Below are 25074 nucleotides of genomic sequence, written 5' to 3'. Positions count from 1 at the left end.
CAGGCAGGGGGAGTATAGAGAGAATTACTGCAGTCCAGCATAAGGGTGGGTTAATTCAGGTGTGCTTGTCTGCGGCTGCTTTGGTTCTTTAAACTCACTGTTTCATGTAGCCAGCTCTGTGCCCTTTATCTAGAGTAAGGCTTAAACACAGTGGGAGTATGTGTGTAAGTTCTGTCTTGCTTCACTCAAGTACATATTTAAAACAGAGCTCTACTGGAGCCAAGGAAGTGGCTAGTGACAGAATCTTCAGAAATGCCTGTACACTGCTGTAGGCCTTGGTAAACCAGACAGCTATTCAGCCAAAGGCCACCCTTCCATTTTAGCAGCAGCTGCTCTGGAGTCAAGGTTCCACAACTCACATGCAGGAACTCAGCAGAGCAGTAAAGCCAAGAGTGCAGCAGCTCAGCACCTGTAATCAGCAACAGGGGTGTAGCTTGGTGGTCTGTTTTATCATAAGAGATAAGGTGGGCAAATCCACCTGATACATTCTGAGCTCCCTCCTTTATCAGGAGGAAGCTGGTCTGGTAGCAAAGTTACTTGCATGAAAGACTAATCCTGTGAAGGCATCCACTCTCCACCTTCATTTTAACCTACCTTCGAAAGACCAGGTTAAGGTTGCTGGTGCAACTCCATTCCCACCTTGTGAAGAGCCGTCTCCAGCTCAGGTACCTGCTGCCTGGTTAAGTGGAGTCCATCCTTGCTGAATTTCCTCTCACTGCACAAGCAATCAGTGCTTGCAGGAACTTTGTAAAGCAATTCTGTAGTAATTATTTTTAAAGATGGATTCAGGACCACCTCACACACATGGCAATGCCCTATGACTAGTAATTTGGCAGCCAAGCACAATGCACACGTGCACAGAGTATCACATGATAGAAACATTACCAGTAATTAGTTTTACATGCATTTGTGAGGTCACGTGCTGACTCCCTTCCTCAGCCCTTCAGGGGAGTGGTTGGGTTGTTTCCCTGGATAGACAAGGGAAGCAGCACCGTGCTGTCACCACTCAGTATCAAGTACATTTGGAAAGAGTGCACACAGTGGCTGACAGTGGAAGGGGCCTCTGGAGATTGCAGAGTCCAACTCTGCTTAAAACAGGGACAGCCAGAACAGCCACTCAGGTCTCCAATAGCACCAAGGGTGGGGACACCACAACCTCTGCTGCCAGCCTGTGTCACTGCTAGACCATCCTCACAGTAAAGCCAGTTTCTACGTCTGCCCGAATGGAACCTCCTGTGTTTCAGTTTGTGCCAGTTTCCTCTTGTCCTGTCACTGGGTACCTGGTTCAGTCTCCTTTACTCCTCCCATCAGGTGTATAAATACAAGGATAAAATCTATCCTGAACTTCCCCTCTCCAGGCTGCACACTACCACTGGGCTCATCCTCTCCTCACAGGTCAGGTGCTCCAGGCCTGTTCATCACCTTCCTGGCCCTTTGGTTACCTCACCCCAGCAAGCCTGTGTCTCACCAGGGCTGAGGAGAGGGAAGGGCTCACCTCCCTCTGTCTGCAGGGATGCTCTGTCCAATGCAGTGTTGCTGGCTTATGCAAGGTTGTCCCCCAGGCCCTTCTACGGAGAGCTGCTTCCCAGCCTGTGCTGGTGCCCGGGGTTATTCCTGCCCAGGCGCAGGATGTGGAGCTTCCCTCTGTTGAGCTGTGTGAGATTCCTGGTGGCCCATTTCCCAGCTTGTCCTGCTCCCTTGTGTGGCAGCAAGAGGCACTGGTGCATCAGACACTGCCTAGGTTTGTGTCAGCTGCAAACTTCCCAAGAGTGCACTGACACATCACATAGCACCTTCTTAAACCAAAAAATAACTTTTCTAGTTCCAGGTGGTAACAGGTAAGTGCATTCAGACAGCACTCTGGGATTGTGTGTCTTCACTTTTATCTAATGGGAAATAAGGCTTCTATGCAGCTCTTTTCCACAGTTTAAGGGATTCAGAGATTTGGCCTTACTGAGAAAAGAAAAACAGTCATTTCGAAAGCTGGAGCAGCATACATCTAATGCTCAAAAACAACTGGGCAAAAGGCTTACTCTTAACTGCCGAGCAGTCTATGCGGTTTTGGGGTTTTTTGAGCACTGTAGCTTTGTAAAAGAAAAGTCAGCACCAGTATAAAAGCAAAGCAAAGCAAAACTTTTGCTGCCTCTGAATCCTTGCAGGAAAAAAAAACATCCTGCTTTAAGGCCTGCTATGCTTTTTTCAAGCTACATGGCCTTTATCTCCAAACACACCTTCATAAACCATTTGGCAAACGAATTATTTTGTGAATGACTTCAGAAAATACACTGCCTGCCTTTGTTTATGGACAGCTGCTTGGTGTTCCAATTTGTTGGTACTCAACATCCCATGGAAGTGCAAAATCCCAGCAAATGATTAACTATAAAAAGCCTAATGCCCGTCTTCCTTCCTGTAGAAAATAAATACATATATAAACAAGTGGGACCTGGCAAAGTTCCTTTTCTCCAAAGAGCACCTGTAAAAATGAAACGAACAAGTTACAGTCATATTTACACATAACATCATGAAGTTTCCACGATCCCACCTTTACTCTGGTGCTGTACTGTTATATAATATGGATATTCCTTTGATATACTGAAGGCAACATGACACAACGAAGCTGGAGGAAACGGCAGTTTTCACTGTAACAGTATTTCCTTCCCTAGATCCCGTTTCCACCTTTGAGGAGTTTGAACTACTCACCTTTAAAATCCCCTGCAAGCCAGGCGGCTCACAGCAGCTTTGAAGTAGCCAAGTGCTTCGTTATTTCAAGCGTCTGAAATGTTTCAGTGTGAAGAAGAGCATGACCCATGGAATACATCTTACAGGTGCTACCTAGAGCCAAGTCTATTTCAATTTTAAATACGATCTGCCACTACAAAGTGAGAACCCTTACCTGTAAGGTGTGAGGGACTTTTTACAAGGGCATGTAGTGGTAGGAGAAGGCAGAATGGTTTTAAACTGCAAGAGGGTAGGTTTAGATTAGATACTCTTCACTATGAGGGTGCTGAGGCACTGAACAGGTTGCCCAGAGAAGCTGTGGCTGCCCCATCCCTGGCAGTGTTCAAGGCCACGTTGGATGGGGCTTGGAGCAGCCTGGTCTAAGCGGAAGGTGTCCCTGCCCATGGCAGGGGGGTTGGAAGTAGATGATCTTGAAGGCCCTTTCTAACACAAACCATTCTGACACACTGAGTTTAAGCCAAAATGTGAGGCGCAGAGCTCCAAGGAAACCTACCATCATCATACAAGCAGAAAAATAATTTTTATATATAGGAGACTTAATGGTTCTGAATATTACTACCTCTTCGGTTCAAGTAAAATCAGCAGAATCTGGCCTTTAGATGGAAGGCTCCTGCAGTTCGAGCAGATTTGTTTTCTATGAAGTACCCAAGCTGCAGGAGTGTTGAGAGACAAAGACAACCAAACCCATCCCTCTGTGCAAGACTCTCACCTCATGGGTGCTCTTTGCACCCACCAGCCCCATTTTCCCATTTACTGTAAGAGCCATCTGACATGGGCCACAACAAGGAGCGATCCCAGGCCCAGCTCAGCCAAGGGGCACACTGCCAAGAGAAAGCACCAGGGCAGCTCCAGTGCTCACCCTTTGCAGCAGACAGCTGCTTTTTTGTCAACAGCTCGAGGCTGCCACCTAAACTAATACAAAGTCACATTCACTTTGCTTGCTTTCTGCCCCAACCTGCTCATTCCACTTATGTAGAGGACAGCAGGCTTGACACTTTTCAATCACTGATGAAGACTGCTGCAAGCTTGCAGTGCCTGCTGCCCTCACAGCGTGCACGAAGGGCTGCTGACCAGTGTAACACAGGACAACCTAACTTTGCTATTCACAGACATAAATACAAGGCTCCATGAAATGAAGACTTACTCAGGTTGAAGACCTAAGCAGGTGATCAAAAAGCACAAAAAACCCAACCCAAACACAACAGAAGCAGTGTGTCAAATCTAAAATTAGTCTCCTGGTTAGGAAAATCTTCAGCCATACCTTCATTGAAAGGACAGATCACACAAGGTCAAGCTGTCCGTTCTCTGTTCTCAAACAATACACATCTCTCAAGGTCTGCATGAAGAAAAACCCCTGCAAAGTCAGTTTTGAGCTCTCTGGCACCTCTAATAAACACACTCTACAAAAACTTACCATTTCTGGTGCTGCACATAGTCAAGAAACAAGATATCTCTGACTTCTGGGTATTTGAAGATGACTGATTTTAACATCTGGATCAAAAGTCTCTGACAAACTGGATTTTTTCAATGCAAAGGCAGACATAGGGCTTGCCTTCTATACTAACAGGTGTAGGCACAGGACAGTCAGCAAGCAGCACAAGAAGCTGTACTCAAACAAATCCAATTGAATTTAATGACAACAAATAAACATCATGTTCTGCAAGTATTTTTCTGAGGCATTTCCTCTGCAACTTGTTATGTGTGATTATCAACTTCCACTGGGAATTAACAAACAGCCAGTAAGAAGTTAAAAGAACAGTGCATAGTCCAAAGCAGCTCTGCCAGCCTGGATCTTCCCATTATGTTCAGGTAAGTGACAAAGGAAAACAAACTACTGATCTGTAATACTGTTTGCTCTTGAAGTAACCTGTCAGTGAAGATTAAAAAGCCTTAAGCTGTAGGAACAGCATCGAGCACTACTGAGCTGCTAGATGACCATCTCTTTAGAGAGAAGTCTGGAATTAGCAGATGAGGGGCTAAGAATTGAAGCAGATTTGTCTCATCTCTAGCAGAACTTGTCACAATCAGGCTTGTTACAAAAACAAGTAATGAGTGGGAAGCCATCCGTTCTGCCAGAACCTGCTCCTATCAAGTCCAAAAGTGCACCAACAGTACAGTCCTGTTAGCATCAATAAAAACAGCAGCAGCCAACGTACCCAGCAACTCTCCACACCACACATCCACTTCAAGTGCCAGTTTTCACTCTGCCATGTAGAACTGTATACACCAGCTACTGTTTGTTTGGAAGCCAAGACACACATGCCCACACAGCTGCATAAATTACTGAAAATACATTGCTGGGATGCCAAGACTCCCAAACAGCAACAGAAATACACATTCCAGTATCCCATTTCAGCCATTTCTACAAGTTTAAGCAGTACTTAGTTTAAACAATACTTACAATCAGAAGAACAAAACCACCAGTGTCTCTTATTTTAAAACTGCAAGCAGTACATGACACCGCTCCCCTCTAAACTGTGGCTCACATACTTGGGTTTTAAATGACAAAAAGGCAGCTTTTATGCAAAGACAGAGAGGGAAAGAATCGATATTCCAAAATTAATATGAAATCCTCTAGAAATAAACACAAGCTGTCACTATAGAGGAGCAGGTGAACTGTCTCTGTTTCCTAAGCAGTTACATTTAAGGCACTGTTGCTGTCCTGCAAAGAAGCTGTCATTTTTGTTACTAATAACTATGTAAAATGTTAACAGGTAAGTCATGAGGTAAATATACAGCAAAGGAAGACATACTGCAAACAGGCCCAAAGAGCCACGGGATTCAATTTACCTTTAACAAATGAGATTCAACAGTCAGGTTCACTGCAGCAGGCAGGCAGATAATGAACGACCTTTTACACCAAGGAAACATCAGATACAGGCAAACTAACCTGGAGTACAGAACAACTTTTAACACTCAAAATGAATTAATGTTTTCCTTGTCCCCACAACTTGTCCAGTTGAATGTGAACTTTAAGGAGCTGGGAATCACATGAAGGAAAATTTCACTCCATGCAAATAAGGCATATCAACAGCAAAGAATAAGTAGGGACAGAGACAAATATTCACACTGAACAGCCCAAAGTTGCCTGTTGCTGGTAACAGCAACAGAGCCCACCAAATATGTTTGACACGTTCTAACACAGCTGACATCTAAACCTAAGACTGGCACACTCAAAACCAGATGTACCACACACATCTCTATTGATGTTGCCACATTCTGCTCAGCAAAGAGTTGACAACTTCTTGCCCTGTATCCCAGCACTGACAAACTGTTTAAACAAGCACTGAAAGGCAAAGTTTCATACTAAGGGTAAGACAGGTCCTGTATCAAGACAAGCAATGGCAAATCAAGTTTGTAAAATATTTAATAGAGCAGTTTCCCAGCAGACTCCTGACCAGAATCGTAACCAGACTTCTAAAAAGTATATATATATATTTTTTTTAGATCTGAAAATTTGTCTTTATTTTTTACAAAATGTATTCCAGGAAGTTTAAAAGGCAATATCATAGAGGACTTGGGCGCAGAAATCTGGTGTAGTCATTCAAAGCATTCAAGTAGGAATATGGTAATATAAATATTTGAAAAGCATCTTTTCTCATAAATGTTCAAAACAAAATGTATAACTCATTCCAAACTAAAAACTGAACCTTATAGCACGTGTTTCCCTGAACAGAAAAAATAAGTAACTTTTGAAATATTTCTAAAGGCCTGAAAGCTTTTTCCTTGGTTAGTTACATTAGAAGACTTGCCTTTGATTAAATTCCTTCCTTTCCAAATACGGAAAGTATTACATCAGTCCACTGTTAAAACAGACAATATGTTGCAAATTAATTCTGGTATAGTATGTTCCAACAAAGCCTAGAGTATAAAGGTGCTGAGGTGGCTTTGAGGTTAGTAGTCATCTCCTCTGCTGACAACCTCCTTGCACGTTGGGCGCAGCAGTATAGTATGCTCAAACTGTGCTGTGTATGAGCCTTTGATGTCGCATAAAGGAGGATATGGATCCACTATTCCCAAGTCGCACAGGTTCTTCAAAGCCATTAGGTATTTACTCTCTCCTAGACGGTCAAGCCATCTGCGGCAGAAGGCAAGAGTACCAAAGTTTTCATTGATAACGTTTAGCAAGTGTTTTGCTCTTGGAAGCCTGAAGAAAAGAGAAGAACATGTTTTGAGAAGGAAGAGCTATCACCAGTAAGCATTTTCTGCAGAAACAGAACACATCAATTAAGAAAAGGGTTAGATTTCAAGGTATTTTAAGAGTGCCCAGTCATGGGATATCTGTATATACCTATCAGATGCTCTGTTCACAAAAGAAAGTGCATTTTCCTCCTGCAAAGAGATACCCTTCAAAACAAACCTGAATGGTGCCAAACACCTTGGCCATCCATTACAAACAGGGGAAGGTAAATGTGAACATATCTGCACCTACCTACGCAAGCAAAACTAAATGTAGTGACAGGAATTATTCTCTTAAAGAGTAAAAGGACTATTAATTTCATAAAGAAAATCAGAATTCTTCCTGATACAGAGCACTTAATCTGAACTGATTTAGACATAAGCCTGGTGATTGAAAACACTGAAGGCTTACTGCTGAAGTCAAATACTCACCAAGCTTTTTATTTATGCTTCTTGCAATATATAATCATAAAGATTAGCGATTTAGACACCTGCTAAGAAGTAAACTTATTTCCAAACATAAGCAGCAATGCACTAAACCAACAATTTAAAACCCACAAAAAAAATCCTTATAAACAAAACAGGTGACATGAATAGCCTGATATATTCTGGGAACAGCACTAAGACAAAAGACTGTGGCACACAACCATGTTACAGATGTTGATTTAAAAATCTATATATTTAATATATAGACTAATATACAAACATTACCTATATATTATTATTAATAAAATTTACCCATGATGGGAAGATAGTTAAACAATCTAGATTTCTGAAAGCATAATATTATTTTCTCAATTTCCAGATTCTTTGTAAATCTGTAACAATATGGAATTATTCCAATTAGAGCACAAAGGGGCCTACAAGGATGCCAGAGAGGAACCTCACATCAGGGACTATAGGGATAGGACAAGGGGGAATGGGTTCAAACTAAAACAGGGTAAGTTCATGTTAGATATAAGGAAGAAGTTCTTTACTGTGAGGGTGGTGAGGCACTGGAAGAGTCTGACCAAAGAGATGTTACATCCTCCATCCCTGTCAGTGTTCAAGGTCAGGCTGGAGAGAGCCTTGGATAACATGGTCTAGGTGTGAAGCACCCGTGCCCATGGCAGTGAGGCTGGAACTAGATGATCTTAAGGTCCTTTCCAACCCAAACCATTCTATGATTCTGTATTTCATAAGAAGAACAATGCTACCATCTCCTTTTGAATCCTCTGACAGCCTTATTAATCAGTGAAGAACCTGCATTGTATCAAATTTGACCCCTAAGAGAGCAGTCACTCTAGTAGAATATAGCAAACAATCCAACCTTATTGGCACATGCCCAACATCAAAGTTCTTCATATAATGAGAGCACTCCATATCGTCATGAACAACACCTTTTCCTGTGCTACCAAAGGTTTCTATAGCATATACTTCACCTTCCTAGGAGAGAAAAGAAAACCCAATGGGTAACATGTTGCAACACAAAAATAAGTAACACTGGGCCATTCTGATACAACCATATCAGTGTAACAGCTTCTGAATACAAGACATTGAATATGAACAGATTCAATCACCAAACCAATGCAGAGAAAAATTCAATATGGAGATTTCACACAGTGAGGTTGCAGACATCTCCAAATCATCAGCTGTTTATGTTAGTACCACTTCATCCATTTCAAGACACAAATATAATCACATTTCTAGTCACAGTTTCTTAAAGGCACTGCAGTTAAAACATTGTCAAACACAGTACATCTAATATAGCCAGGAAACTACAGTCTGTTGCAAAATACTTGCTAACTGGAAGAAATTTTCCTTTGCTATTCAGGTAGAAGTCCTAGGAAATGTATAGTTTAGTCACAGCAGATAGATCTTGATTACAGAGACTTATGGCACTGAAAAACTTTCTGCCCAATTTCTGCAAGAATTCTCTGGTTACAGTTGCTAGCATAAACCCTTAATCTGCTCACTTCCACTCCACAAGATTAATTTCTCCAAGAAATGAAGGTGGCATTATCAAAATTCTAGCCAAGATCATGCCAAAAAGCCATCATATAAACTCATTTCTGCCAAGTGCTTTCACACATCCTTAATGGCAGGACTCTGAGAAGGACTTAGAGCACCAAACATTAACAGGCAGCAGGAGCTGGATTTTTCAGTTTATTAAGATACTTTGAAAGTCACAACCCAAAAAGAAGCCGTGTGAAAAGCAGTAATGCGGGCTTCAAATTCAAGAAAAACTCCTAAAGATTCCCCTGCATATTCAACCGATTTCATTTAAAAAAAGACAAAATGCAAAGCCACAAACCCCCACACACAATGCCACACACACACACAAAAAAAAAAAAAGAATAAATTGCACTTTACACCCATTTTTCAGAGTAAGAATCATCAGAGACTGTATTTCTCTCAGTCACAAAACACTCACTGGATTGCAGTTTGATACTATAATTAGCACAGTACAGTAAGAGCTTGGCTATGCTCCACGTTCTTCACTGGCAAACCTCAATGTCTTTAATGATGCAGGATGGAGTCCCAGGTAACCTACAGAAGCTGAAGGAATTAAAAAAGCTCTTCTCCCCAGTGTTTGGATATTCAATTAAAACAAAATCAAAGCTCTGAAATCTTTAAATATGATTTGCTTAGAGAACACAAATTTTGTACTAGTAATATACTGATGATGGATGATATATAAGACCTAACCATTCACTAAGCTGAAATAAGAAGGGCACACAAGCTTTTCTACCTTCCTTTTCCAATACTCCTTAATCCCCCTGCACACTCCTATGGGTAAGAGGATAATGAAAATAATGTGAGCAAAAAGACAAAAGTTAAGACCAACAATTATGATACAAGTTTTGGGTGATAAGAGTGAGCCTACCTCAACAACAGTCCTGTCCAGACCACACCTATCCCTATTCAGCTCTTACAAGTCTAAGTTACTCTGATAGGCTTACAAGTGATCACTGCTGATCAGTGACCAGGCTTAGAAGGAAATTAAAAGCTTCCTATCTCATTACCTATCTTTTAAATTGGCCTTCTTATCTTGTTAGAACACAAACTTATAGCAAAATGGTGGCTAAATCTCAGGTTACAACATCTTTCACCTAGCCTCTCACATTAACTACAAATATGCTTAATTATCTTGTACCTGCAAAGAAAAACTGCACTGGAAGCTCTTCAAGATAGATATTACATCTAACCGTACTTGCAAAAAGTCATCCAAAGCTACTACACTACAGAGATACTTCTCAAGAATTACCTGAGCAAGAGAAGATTGTTTTGGGGTTGGGGGGCAGGTGGTGGTGTTTGGTTGTTGGGTTATTTTAATTACAGAGTGACCAAACAAGGAAAGTGTGAATGACTGGCAAGTTGAAACACCTTTCAGGAAAACTCTGTCCCTCAAGGTTACCCCAAAATCTGAGTTCCTGTCCTCTTCCCTGTTCCAAAGTGCAACATTCCAATGCTGCATTTAAGAAACGTATACACATTGAGAAATAAATATGCAAGAGCTTAAGCATCACTAAGGCCATTTTAATTTCAACAGTTTATTTGTTGTTTGGTGGTTTGTTTTTTAAATAGCAGACTTCCAGTGCTTCAATTTTAGAAAGCTCTAGATACCAAAACACTCCAGGGCTAAATGGAGAAGCTACCCACAGTAAGAGTGATCACTCCTCTAAAAGAACACTACAAAGTACAGCAAAGTTTTTCCTCTGCTGCTATTATCCACTAGGATCACGAATACTACACATTAGGAGTGCACAGGAAATATTCAGTGACAGGTGGGGAAACTTAAATATTTAAGAACTTTATTTACCTCCATTCTTGTGGCTTCTCCTCCTTTCACAATGGGCACCGTTTTCCCAGCATGTATCCTATATGGCCCAATTGAGTGTCCATTCAAATTCCGAATTGGTTTCACTTTTGAAGAAAACATCAACATTACTGGCAATTTCCTAACAAACGCTTAAACTTTTAAGGCAATTTGGTTTGTTAGCCCATACTGAATGTACGCTAGTGACTCATTATACTGCAGAGGAGCTAAACACAAAACTATCCATGCGTCTCGTACAAATTCCAGCCAAGACACAAGATAGTTTTGTATGCTGTATCAAAACCTTGTTATTTAGGACTAGCAACTCCAACAGTAGCAAAATGTTTATTAATAAAACCAAACAGCAGGTATCAGATTATTTGTACATTTTAAAACAGTTGTCTAGCCATCATCTTATTGTTGAATATAAAATACATGGAAAGATAGGTCAAGAATATTTCACCAGAGGAATATTTAAAGCCAGCCAGAAACATGTATTTATGCAAGACACATGCTCTACTTCTATAGGTGTCTTTCCAATTTGTACATATACACATACTCTAAGAACAACTCTCCTTATATACAGGAAAAAACTTGCCTTGGTACGTTTTGCCATCAATTTCAACCTCGTAAGACTCCATAACTTCTTGTATGGCCTCCCCCACATCACAGAGGCGTACATCTATTCCAGCACACTGAAAATGAAGTGCAAGTATAAATGGAAAATAAATGCAGAGTTTACTTTAAAAAGACTTGGTAAATGACTTGCATAATGCTCATACCTTTATTCCAGTATTTGTGGCATCCTTTACAGCTTCTAATAGTCTGTCATACTTTGGGTTGAATGTGACTGTAAAGGCACAGTCAATAATACGACCTGAAATGAGCAGAAGTTAATTAGCGTCACAGCCTTTGCTCTGAAGCATATTCTCATAGTTTTAATTCATAAATGAAAACTAACCACTAATATGTGTTCCAAAATCTATTTTGCAAATATCATCATACTGCAGGACTGTCGGGTCGCCAGCATTGGGAGTGTAGTGGGCAGCGCAATTATTCAGAGAGCACCCAGTAGGAAATGCAAGCCCTGCGTTTAAACCATTTTCCTTTATCAGCTTACGTGAGCAGTCTTCTAGTTTTTCACTAAAAGGCAGAAGAGAGAGAAGGAAAAAAAGAACATAAGAGTTGTCATCATAAGAAATATTGATGACATCAAATAAATTAGTGCAAGAACAAAACCTCAGAAAAAATACGCTAACTAATGTTTTAATGTGAAACCTTATACTACTTGTATGACAACTGAGACCTAGACTTTAAGAGATAAATACAACACAACAATCTTCAGTTCTTTGTGCTGTTTCTTCTACCTTCTTGAGCGAAACTGTGTACTTCACCAGTGTTTTTACTCTGAATTTAAAATATCTATTCTCTGCAAGCTACATTGAACCCATTCTTCCTGAGCAGCAGAGGTTACACAACTGAAGTTTAGGGAAATTAAATGGATTCTTCACAATTACTGGGATTTAAGGGTGGGGGAAAGGCAATAGTATACACCTCTCTCTCCTAAAAAAAATTTCCAATTAAAGGAAGACAGTAATTGTTTTTAATCTAAGTGATAACCATGATAAAATAAAACCATATGGGATTAGGTTTTGTTCTTGTTTTTTGTCTACTCTCAAGCTTTGTCTACTGGCAAGCTACAGATCCATGCCCACTGGTGTGCACTCCCATAGTGGCAGTGAATGCTGTAAACTGCAGCTCACACCAGCACACCACACTCTGGTTTTATTTAAAAAAGCTGTTCACTCAGAGCTATCTGGGAAAAGAAGAGAGTGTATTTTAATAGGCAAGTCTCCATAGCCTGAGGTACTTTAGGAAGAAGAGTCATGTTTTGAGAAAATTATTGCTTATAACTGTAACAGTCAAACTGTATAATTCTGTATGACAGGTTTGTTTCAGCTAGACTAGTGACTATTAAGGAGCTGTCTTTCTTCCGCTTTCCCTGATGGTATATTACTTCTTTCCATTATCCTCACACAGTTACCTTGGGAATCAGCTCTCTTATGATCCTAACTCTAGTCTGCACAGGCCTCAGTCATATCAGGCTGAAAGCACCTGATTTTGGAAGCTAAACTGTCCTGGACCAATGCAGTACTTGGACAGCAGACATTTACTCTAGACAAACTAAAGGATGTAAAAGAATAGTTGGAAGAATCAAGAGAATCAGCCCAGGTTAATTATTTCTTTAAACTTTTCCTTAACTAATGTTTATTTTAATCCATTTGCTCACCTATTTCTCATCAACTGAGGATAACACAAAGAAACATTGTTTTTCTCCAGAAAACATCAGTTAGTGAAGACTAAATACAGACAAAATCTTCCTGTCCCAGACAGAGTACACAGCCATACCATTTTTAAGCCTTTTTGCCCACCCCCAGGGACAGACTGCACCTGCATCACTCACCCACAGAGCGCTGTCCTGACAATTCTGGCAAGAGCCAGGATGTTTACTGGTGCTATTGCTACTTCTCTAAGTGCTGCAGAGAGTGCAGGAGTAGCCAAGGCACTGAGCATTACAGATCAAGTGTATGCTCAAAATAAGTGAGCATAACTGAAAGCTTAGTTTGAAATTCAGTATGATCCCAGGCCCTGTAAAGCTAAGACTATGTTATAAGAGGAAACTGTAAGGAAATTATTGGTGATACTGGTTGAGTGTTTCAGACAGAAATATCCAACACTTGTGACACAATGAATTAAGCACACAAAACTGACACCAAACCCCTCCCCCTCTGGAAATGAAGAAAAATCTACAGGTCTTTGAGAAGATCTGTGTCCTCACCAGATTTCTATCATTGTCATTCCAGGTTTTATCCAGCTCATAACATATTTCCTCACTTGTCTGTGTGCCTCCGCAGCCTCCCGAAAATCATTCCAGATTTCCTCACTGGCTTGGTCTAGAGCTTTCTTTTCTTCACTAGTTATTCTCCAAGCAGCAGTTCGCCTTCAAAATAAAAGTGTGTCATGAAAAGTTACTATAATCACAGTAGTCATTACAACTTCTGTCTAAAGCCTGCAGTGTTTATTAGCCAGTCAGGTCTACATCCCCCTGTGCAACAGAAAAGATCCTTACTTTCAGAATAAGGGAAGCCTGTAAAAGAAGGGAAAAAATAATCTACCACAGACTGAGACTTGTGAAAAACATTGCAGAAAAATAAATCATGTATACATAGGAATTAAACTCGATTAGACCATGAACTATATTATTCCCCTTATGTTTTCAAAAGCCTTACCTCCAAAACCTCCCAAAAGCCCAGAGAAGCAGCATGCTTGAAGGCTGCATAATACTTTTCAGTGCCTGCAATGCTACCTTGAGTTTAGCACAGCAAATCATTGCAACATGCTCTGCTCATGCAAAAAACATGTTTTTGCACAGCCTTACTCATACAGACAGTGCTCCTCCTGTATGGAGGAGAATCTCAGCACTGCAGAGTAGCTGCTTGGCCCAGAAATTGTCACTGACATGAGACACAACAAACTCCTTTACAATTTAAGAGCTTGCAGTTCTAGTATTACTTTGACTCGTCCTCAGAGTATTTAGGTAATAACAGCTAACTCAGTGGACAGTAACTATGACATGCCAGGAAGTTACTTTCTAAATTTGCTGGCTGGTGAATTAACATTTGTTCCAGGACGGGTTCACTCATTTTGGTTCCTTGAAAGATACAACACTGAATATAACATCAGTTCTGAATATATTTTCTTTTTCTTATTACTGTGCAAGAAGCCAATACAACTAAGGTTCCAAGAAAACAAAGAAGTAATTCCAGCACTCCAGCAAGTGTCAGAACTTAAAAGACTACTCTTAGAGATACCCTTCAAATGGTGAAGCTGAAGCCCTGTAACAATGGAAAAAACCCAACACTTAGCAGCATCTCTAAGAACGCCACACATGCTCTGCAGGACAAATACTACTAAGAACAATACATGGCTGTACATCCTGGCAGGTGGATCGTAAAAGAAAAGGGATGATGGACAAGACGGACCAAAGATGCTGAACTATGCCAAAGTCTGCACATTCAGAAACTTTCACCTTTATGTGAGCTGATTCTAAGCAAACAACTGAGAATGCAGAGTTAAAGGATTACTTTTTCAAATCCACAGGTGAGCTACTTACCTGTTTCATAGATATGTAATTTGGCTCAACTCAAAGAGTCTCCTTCACAGCCAAAACCAGGTATGAGTGAGCCAAGAGACTATGCCCTGCGATTTCCCTGCATTTTCAAGTATTTAAATAGAGGCCTGCAACCCTAAAGCAGAGCTGAAAAGATAAAGGAGGGTAACAGGCTATTCTATAAATTTTTTCTCAGAATGACCAGAGGAACCAAATATCTTGAGACCCTTTCGCTTGTTTCCCTTCAACTTCCTGCTTCTTTTCAGATAAAGTAACACCAGTGCAAAGGAGAAATCCCACACTTACTTTCCTATTCAGTCTTCTTGCTCCAATAGAAAGCATCACACATGGTACTCTTAGAATATGCCTTAACACTGAAAAATTCCACCAAAAAATAGCAGGTTACAATACCTGAGCATTTTCCTGCACTTGGAAACTGGATTACTGCCAGCACAGCAGTCATGGCACAAGAAGATGGAAAAGGTGTACTGCAGAAAAACAGCGGGGGAAGAGACTCAAGGATCCTTTCAGACTGTTCTGGATTCCAGCAGGGAACACCCTCTGGTAACAAGAGCTGCTGACAGAGTCTGGGCAGCTGCTCTGCCATCAGTCACAGTCTTAAGTGCGAACTCCAGCAAACTGGCAGGAAGCCATCCTCACTCTATACTTCTGTATTTCAGCATATAGTCTCTCCATGCAAGACAACTGGGGGACAAAATAACCTCTACACTTAAAAATACTGCATCAGACCCAAGGCACTTTGCTGCCAAAGCAGCACCACTGCCACCCTGGTGTTCACAAAAGGAGGCGACAAGAACTCCTGCTGGGGCCTAAGCACTGCAGGATGTGAAAGAAAACAATATATGAGATAAATGTCTCATCAAACATCATGTCCTTGCACAGGTGCAAGAGCTAACAATCCTTCCCAAGGATATATTTTAACTAATATGCTGGCTACCACATACCAGTTTAAGAAGTTCATGTCTTCCTCCAAGCCACTTATTCCCATCTTTTCAGTACAGTTCACAGGCCCCTGTTTTCACTAGAACAAACTTTTTTAGGATTGTGCTGTAAACCAGATTCTAGTGATCTAACACAAGAATTCTAGAAAACAATTCCCCAGATTATTTCAGATATAAATCAGATAACAGCACATTGGCAGAAACAAGCAGGCAGGGACAAGAATTCCTTAATCCCACTTTAACAAAATTGGCATATCATAAAATATTGGCAATAGCGTCTCCACCCTTCTCATCACATCATCTCAAATTCAAGTGTCTTCAACAAAAAATGCAAGCCTTCCAACAAAACCAAATAATTGATATATAAAAATACCAAACCTGTTACTCTGATTTTTATAGAAGAATTGATTCTCTGCTATTTTTTTCCCTGAAAATGGAATTATACCCACTTCTAATTCAACTTCCTGCACAAAATACACTATTTTACGTTGATAATAGACAATGTTAGAAAGCATGCGACATCAAGAGCTAGGAATAGAAGTGTAACTCTTTAAACAAAAAAAAAAAAAAAAAAAAAAGAAGACAAACCCTACTGACCTCAGTATACATAAGCAGCAGCACAAAACCACTTCACCGATACGTCAAATGAAACTATTATTCGGAATAGGAAGTATTCTGCATTCAGATCAGCTACTAATTTAAGTAGCTATTTACACTAGGAAATACTAAAGTAGCATCATAAGATTAAAATATTTAAGAAGAAAACCAGGCATACATTTGCTTAAGCAAATTATATAAAGAAACTATTTCAGGTTCCTTAGAGTATACTCTTCCACGCCAGAAGACTCTTCGCACAGAAAAGATGTCCCACTTAAGTCCTACTAGAAAAGGTGGATTGGTTGGTTGGTTGTTTCTAACCCCCCACCCCCCTCTTCTTTCAATTTGTTTGTCTGTTGTTTTTTTTAATTTTCAAATGAATGGTAGCAAACCCAGAGCAAGACATTTAAACTTCAATAGCTGGATACACAATAAATGTAAAAATAGTGTGTTATTTGGTAATAAACTATGCGCATGCTTAAAACGTGTATAATCCAATTTCCTGGATTGCTTAAATCACATCCCTGTGACCATGGCATATGCACACATGAACACTTAAGCCTTAATAAAGGAATCACTCCTGGATCAGCCTGTGAGGACTACCCTGTGAAAATCCTTCATTAGCATGCTAATACTGCACATACAAACAAGGCAGTCATTTATAAATAAATACAAGCGCACCTTGTGATCAAACTGAAGTCATTAAAAAAAGGCCACCTCAAACCCAAATTTTAATCTCATAAAGATGAAACTGTGCTATCTGTGAATATCTGAATACAATTTATAGGACATACTAGACTCTTAACTATGTTGACAGACTTCCATCAACCAATAAATGTTTTGAAGTAATCTGATTCTGGAAAAAAAATAACTGAAAACTAAACAATGCTTTCAGAAATGTAAATATTTATCTAGTCCCATTACTCCTTTTGGTTTATACTATGTTTTCAGAGTTTAGATTCAAAAATCTCCTGAGAAGTTTTCAGTAATACTTGTTTTTTTTTCATTTAGATTTTCATGTAATTCAGGCTAATTCCATGTCCTGGTCTGCTCCCTGCCAAACATGACATTCCACAAAACTTCATGCTGGAATAAAAATCAGGAAACTCAGTCAAGCTGGTAAATATATATCCCAATTCCTAACAAAGCATAAGGAAATAAATAGTAGTACCCCATGAAAACATAAGGATGCAGATCTCTGATCCAGTAAACCATTAGAAGCTGTTGCTAGTTTACTAAAATTGCACATTATTCACACATCAGTATGAATTATAAAAAACTGTTTAGGTTATAGTAACTATAGATTCATACAGAGAAAAGCAATGTGCAGAATATACCACTTAGGCTTTTAAATTTAACTGTCTCAGCCTGAGATGGACATGTCTCTACTAAAATACTGATAAAAAAAACAAGACGTTGACACCTACATGCCCCTAGAACTGCTGCATAACAGTCTCTCATCTCCCTAAATTTTAAACCTCTCAGTTCTAATTCAGACTATATTTTCCTTACAACCTGTCTATTGAAATCCTGTTGGTCCCCTGGGTCTCATGGTCCCCTGCTTCACAGCAATTCTGCTCATGCAGGCCATACCTTAATTAAAAGGGTACAGAAGGGGGAACATTTCTGGCCTGAAAACTTTTATTCATTAAGCTCTTAAACAATCCAGTTAAAAAATTAATTAAAAAGAAAGGAAAAAAAGCACATAACTCACTTTGTCCATTTAGTTGTACATTAACAGTTTCAGAATTCAGCACATCCAGATGACAGCATTTATTTTTTAAGCTTAAAACACTCACCCATCTTGTGTTGATGGGTATTCACATTCTTCTCCCTTCGGGAATATGTTGCTGGGAAATAGATCACATATTGGAATAGAAGGTGGATCTGTCTGCACCTTAGCTGTTGAGTATAAATTTAAGAAAGTTTTACATATGGTACACTGAAAATACTAAGTACCTTTTTTCAACCACAAAATTTAAAACTACACAAGTTATTTAAGATCCCCTTCCTAGAATTTGGGCTTCTATGAAGATCGTATCATGATGCCCTTGTTTAACTTTCATTTGGCCAATGCTCAAGGTGGCATTCAGGCATACGAGAAAGAAGAGAACTCAGCCAGACATAGCCTACAAACCCAAACTGCACCCCAGAATTTGTTTCAACTGCCAAGAACAGCCCTTACACATGCTTATACCAAATATTCATGCAGTCTGACTTTATTTTTGTGCGTGATACCTACGTCCTTTCTTCTTTTTCTTCTTCTTCTTCTTTTTCCCTGTTGCTCCATCTCCTTCACCCTCTCCATCTACAGGAAAGAAAGTGCTCAAGTAAACATAAAATAACCTTAAAGAACCAAAGAATTTTGAATTAAACACCAAAATATCTGGACTATTTGGAAATACCTTCACAGCCTGGAGAAGAGAAGGCTGCGTGGGGACCTAATAGCAGCCTTCCAGTATCTGAAGGGGGCCTAAAGGGATGCTGGGGAGGGACTCTTTGTCAGGGACTGTAGTGACAGGACAAGGGGTAACGGGTTAAAACTTAAACAGGGGAAGTTTAGATTGGATATAAGGAGGAAATTCTTTCCTGTTAGGGTGGTGAGGCACTGGAATGGGTTGCCCAGGGAGGTTGTGAGTGCTCCATCCCTGGCGGTGTTCAAGGCCAGGTTGGATGAAGCCTTGTGTGGGATGGCTTAGTGTGAGGTGTCCCTGCGCATGGCAGGGGGTTGGAACTGGATGATCTTGAGGTCCTTTCCAGCCCTATCTATTCTATGATTCTATGATTAATGGAGTAAAAGACAACAGCTAGCAGCTGCCACCAAGCCATTAGCATTTTCAGTTCCTATATCAAACACAGACTTAAGAAAATACATTCTAAAGTCAAGGACTTAAACATATCACCACACAGAAAAAAAAAAAAGGCAGCTCAGGGAAGAGTTTTCAGAAATTCAACAAGATGCCTGAGGTTGGAGGAGGGTGTGAGCGAGAACTGTTAGACAACAGCTAGCAAAAAGATAGGAACTACTGCTTCAAACCCGTCTTCTGATGCTTTACCTATCTGGAAAGATAATGTATCTGGGAAGATAAAAAACCCAAACAAGTAAAGATGACAGCACTTAGGTCAAGATAAGTTTTATCTGGAAACAACAGGGAAAGTCACAACCAGCACTGAGCAAAAACACTGCAGATGGGAGGCACCAGCAGAGGTGTTCACAGAACACAGCAAGAATCATCCACACCATGTTACCGTCATATTTGAGAGTTAACAATAACACTGTGGATTTCACATTTGGCTACATCTAATGCTTTATAAACAATGAAGTATTTTTCTGATGTGATACCATTTAACTAAACCTTCTGGACCTAAACACAAGTTAATTTCAAAAATTAAATACCAATCGTCTACATTTGCAACATTAATTTTTATCTGAAGCAAAAAGTAATACTGAAAGAACTTTTTGAATCCAGTCAAAGCATTACCATTTTGAATGAATTTATACAGACACTTGTATTTCCTCATTTATATAAAACCAAAACCTAACCATAACACTGCCCAGTTGTTCCAGTCACTAGATTTCAAGCCTCTCATGATGGTCAGTGTCATCTGTATTTTTATGCCGTTGTGAATGCTGTAATCCTGCAGTTGGGGCAAATTTCAGTAATGTCTCACCGCTGCCCCAGCACAGCTCATTTTGACATTAAATATCTTAATTTAAATCATTGTAAAAAAAGAAAAAAAAAATCACAAGTACTTTATAACTACAACATAGTCCAGCCTACCAGACTCTCCATCAATCCATATTCCACAGGCAGCCAAAAATCCTTGGCAATGCATATAGAATTCTTTAAAATGTGGTAACTTTGCCACATTTCTCTTGACCTTGAACTGTGCTCCAACCATTCATCTAGAAATGAGTCAGAAGTGACTCCAGTTCATTCACCAAGTCATATTTTGCCTTTTTTTTTTCTTCTTAACACTAGGCCTAAACACACACACACACAAAAAAAAAAAAAAAGATGTATAGCATTTCTTAAAAGTTGTTGCTATTACTATCTGATTATCATGGATTTTTCATTCACCACTGCACATGAATCTGCCAACTGCAAGCCAAACCAGCCGGGCCTACACTTTCATGTCCTTGAAGACTGCTGCAGACTAACTGTGCTGCCAGAAACATAACTACCGCATTTTAGCATTACCGTGTTTATCTCCAGGTTATTTAGATGTTAATGAAAAAAATATGTACCAGAACAGCAATTTCAGATCTTTGCAAGACTGAAGCTCAACCTTATGCCATTTTGATATAGCTGTTTAATAACTTTAACATTTTTACCTGATATTACGCTATCTATCAGCATGCTTTAACACTGAAATGGAAATCTGAAAAGTCCTTCCTAATCTCTCCCAGATTTCAGAAGGTATACACAGTCTCATCTCTGAAACCATTCAGTTATAGGCTTATCAAGTTAGAAAAAAAAAGGGGGATGTGTGGAGGTGAAGGTGTTTTATTGTTTTAATCTAATGCAGAACCATATATCAAGCAACACCTCTGAAACTACACAATTAAGATGGCAAGTGGTCAGAACAATACAGGCAAGAATAGACAACTGCACTAAAAGGGGGGGGGGGGGGCAAAAAAACCCACCTTACAGCAATTTTTACTTATCTGCAAAAATATCACCATTTTTCTAAGAACATATCCAAGTCCAGTGTGTGGAAAAAAAGGAAGATTTATTATTTCAGTGATAGCACTTTTTCTTTCCCTATCCTTTCTAATACTGTAATAGTAAATGCCAATACTGCAGGAAGGTTAAAAGAGCACACGACTTCATCTGTGACTAACAATGTTACTTCTCTGGAGACGGAACTATAACTATTCTAATAACTTTCAAAGAATTCTTTCCATGGTATAAAGTTTTCACTATCCTCCTCAATACCTCTTGCTCCAGCTGCAGTGATGGCAAAGCACACACTGTATTAATTACATTTGAACTCCATAACCTGAAATATACCACAATACAACGCATCCGAACATACTTCTAGTGAAAGTAATTGCATAAAACTGGATGCTGTATAAAAATCAATCCCACCACAATTTGGTTGGTTGGGTTGTGGTTTTTTTTTTTTTTGTTTGGTTTGTTTTGCTTTTTAATTCTACATCTCATTTATTAAATTCTGGAATTACTAGTTCCAGCAATAGTCAACTAAGAACACTTCTTAGCAGAACAATAAGAAACACTTTAGGGTGCTCAGACAACTTTAAATGCTAATTCACAAGGAGGAAACTAAATTACTAACAATAAACGTATTTTCTTAAGTGTACATTCCTATTGAGGACCATCTACTAAAACAAAGTAAACACAGTATCTTAATCTGATATTCCTACACAAAAGATGCATCCAGCCTGGACAGCAATACTGGGCATTTCCAAAGCACCTGCTTAGAAAACCAGCTGCAGAGCGAAAGCAACACACAAGCTGTATGCCTTGCTTATGTATCAATCTCTCCCCAGTTCAATTTTAATCAAAAATTAGGATTATGGATGAACAGGTTTCAAGTCACAGGTTAAGATTCTAAAACCTTCATTAACTGAAATGTTCCCTTAAAGTTTTCTCTATATATTTTGTTCAAAGCCAAGAATAAGAGACGTAATTTGGAACATAAATTGATACTGACCACGGTAACCTGAGTGAGGATGATTTATAGCTTATTTTACCTTAAACTAAATATTTCCCTTCAGTAGGAAGATCCTTGAAAACAAGAAGATTTAACAAAGCTTTTATACCTACTATTTTTCACACATATATGCATGTGTGACAGCTAAATTGTTGCCGAAACACTGAAAAGTATAGATAGCTGCATCTCGACTCTCCCATGTGGGAAGAAAACCAAAAAAGGCATCTGTGAAAGGTTTAAGTAGAAGTCTAGGAAGAAGCTGAAACTGGAAAAGTCAAGGAAAAAGATGTTATACTTGCCTTCATCATCATCATCTTTTTCTTTCTCCTCCATTGCTTGCTTATCCAATTGTTTTGCTAAGTCATCAAGAGTACCTTCCACTTCTTTATCTGTTTCTTGTCCTGTAAAATTAAAGTATGACTTACAGCAAAAGGAAGGCTCCATATTAGTAAACAATAGCCCCCAGAACTTATAAACTATTATGCTGCGGTCATCCTATGGAGACCTGAACATAGGACGCTTTTTTTTTCTCATTTTTAAAGCAGATCCAGTGTCTAAGATTGTAGTGCATTACAGTGACAGGTACTGTTACTGACACTTGTGCATTACTCAGACATTAGCCAGATGCTTCCGATTACTTTTTTTCTGCCTGGATAACAAACTCCTGCCATCGCAGCAGCGTGCTCTTGTGAGATAACATGGGCGTGAAGTAGACAATTATAAAGGCACAGCACGATCATCACAAACTGCTAGCATGCTAAAACAAACCCAAACTGTAGTTCCTCTACACTAGTTGCCCAGACTTGCTCCAGCCCTCTCAAGAGAAGCAGGGAGGAGTACCGAGACTCCATCACGCGCGATGACTTTTACAGCAGCCGCCTTACGCCCTTCTTCCCCTGAGGGCATAGGAGGTGAGAAGGGCTAGCGTCTCCTCCGTGCACAGGAGCGGGGAGGACTTCCCTTACCCCAGCTCCGCCGGTGCTGAAAGGCAGCAGCAACGGCTGCAGCATCCTCCCGGCCCCGCCAGCCCCCTCCTCGCCCAGGGATCCCCCCCTCAGCCCACACAGCCGCTGCGGGCCGAGACGGCGGCGCCCATCACGCCACCCGTGCCCTGCACGCCAGGACCTTTTAGCCACCTACAGCCACCCGCTGCCGCGTGCAAGGCCCGTTCCGCCGGCTTGCAATCCCCTCAGGCCGCCCAACGGCCCTGTCAGCAGAGGGTCCCGGCGCGGCGCGGCCCGGCTCCTACCCGCGGGGCCCGCTTTGCCCTTCTTCTTCTTCTTGCGCTTCTTCTTGGCACCATCCTCCGCGCCGAGCCCCACCGCGCCGCCCTCCGCGCCGTCCTTGTCCTCAGGCTCCGGCGGCAGCTCGCCGTTGAGGTGCTGCTGCTGCTGCTGCTGCTGCTCCTCCTCGGCGGCGGCGGCAGCGGCACTACCCGCCTGCCCCACGCCCGCCATGTCGCCGCGGCCGCGCCGCCTCCCACACACGGTGCGCCGCGCTGCGAAAGAGAGAGCAAGAGAGCGGCAGGGCCGGCCCTCCGCTCTATGGTGAGCGCGGGGCACGCCGGGAAGGCTGGAGGTCTCCTCGCGCACCGCCCCTCAGGCGCGCACGCGCGCCAGGTCCCGGCCGCCGGTGGAGGGTGCCGGCGGTCGCGGTGGGGGCGCGGTAGGGGCGCGCCGGGTTGCTCGTGGAGCCGGCCTGCCCCCGCCTGCGGGCTGTGCCGTCTCCGCAGCCTGCCGCCGCCATGGCTGTTGGCAGCCTCTGTCCTAAGCCCGGTCGTGTGGTGCTGTGTGTTTGTAATGGCAACCGACACCCCGAGCTGTGAGCACATGGCGTGTGTGGTGTGTGGGGTTTAGCGTGCGCCCTTGAGCGTGCAAGGACCTCTTCAGTCTCCTGCATATTGCAGCTGGCTAGAATCGGAGGAGTTCAAACTGCTTGCGTGACCCAAACCGCATGCAGACGCCGGGTTTCAATTTGGAGAGAGTCAGTGGAGTAAGGTGGGAAGCCGGTAGGTAGCCATTGCAAAGGCAGGTTTCAGAAATGCAGGCAGAGGCTTGGTCTTTCTTCATCAGCGAGTATATTCTTCCAGCAGGAAGAGCTGCCACGAAATTCTTACACCATTTCAGATTTTACAGCTTGAGAACACCGAACAAACGAACAGTCACATGCCCATGGCAGGGGGGTTGGAACTGCGTGATCTTTGACGTCCCTTCCAACCCAAACCATTCTGTGGCTCTGTGAGAGGTCACTTGCGCAGAAGGAAAATAATACCAGAAAAAAAGAATTTGTTCCAAGTCTCAGGGAGCCAAAAAGGAAAGATTCTAATACATGGCAAATGGCTCTTCCTTGTCCCATTTCCACCACTACCTAGAAAACCAAGGAGAAATGCCAGTATTACCAGCATCCACTAATGGTTCACTAAATCAGCTTAATTCTTAAAATTCCTCTACCAAGTTCACACTTCTCACAGGCCTTCTACCAGTATAATCGTGCTGGCTAAAAATACTTCTTTTTTTTCCCTCCCCTTCCTTACTGGCATATTTTAACAACTCTTGCCTGAGATGTATTTATAGTATATAGTATAATATCATGTCATGATAGTTTGTAATATATATATATATATATATATATTATAAATGGGCCTTATCCTGCATAGCTGTGTTTTAAAATGTTCTGCAGCCAGGTCTTTGCTTGGGAAAGATGCTTTGTACCTTGGGTATGATGCTTTGTACCTTGAGTACAATGCTTTGTGCCTCCCTGAAGTACAAATTCTGCCCCCTCGGACAGTTCTCAGCAAGCACAAGACTTCAGAAGACTAAGCTCATGCTCTAGTACTGATCAGATAAACTCCATCCTGCTTTGTGTTGGTGTCACAGTGGTGTGTTCTCCAGTGCTTTGGCTTCTAAGAGCAATCAGACATGGAAACATCCAGCTGTGCCTTTCCTGGT

General features: G+C 41.1%; 2 protein-coding genes across 2 annotated transcripts in view; both read right to left on the bottom strand.

Moving 5' to 3' along the window:
- SNRPF (small nuclear ribonucleoprotein polypeptide F) overlaps positions 1-25074 on the bottom strand; it is a 273142-nt gene that overhangs the window by 139795 nt on the left and 108273 nt on the right. The window lies entirely within an intron of this gene.
- Positions 6089-23689, bottom strand: METAP2 (methionyl aminopeptidase 2). Its single transcript, XM_065670650.1, has 11 exons — positions 23376-23689; positions 22426-22527; positions 18690-18755; positions 18247-18349; positions 13557-13718; positions 11679-11860; positions 11500-11594; positions 11316-11412; positions 10721-10824; positions 8228-8343; positions 6089-6886 (listed from the first exon to the last, which is right to left on the bottom strand). The coding sequence occupies exons 1-11, from the start codon at positions 23581-23583 to the stop codon at positions 6634-6636; spliced, it is 1488 nt and encodes a 495-aa protein (XP_065526722.1). The 5' UTR covers positions 23584-23689; the 3' UTR covers positions 6089-6633.

Source organism: Lathamus discolor, chromosome 1 (assembly GCF_037157495.1).
Source record: "Lathamus discolor isolate bLatDis1 chromosome 1, bLatDis1.hap1, whole genome shotgun sequence".
NCBI lineage: Eukaryota > Metazoa > Chordata > Aves > Psittaciformes > Psittacidae > Lathamus > Lathamus discolor.
This window is presented reverse-complemented; position numbering and strand designations above follow the sequence as displayed.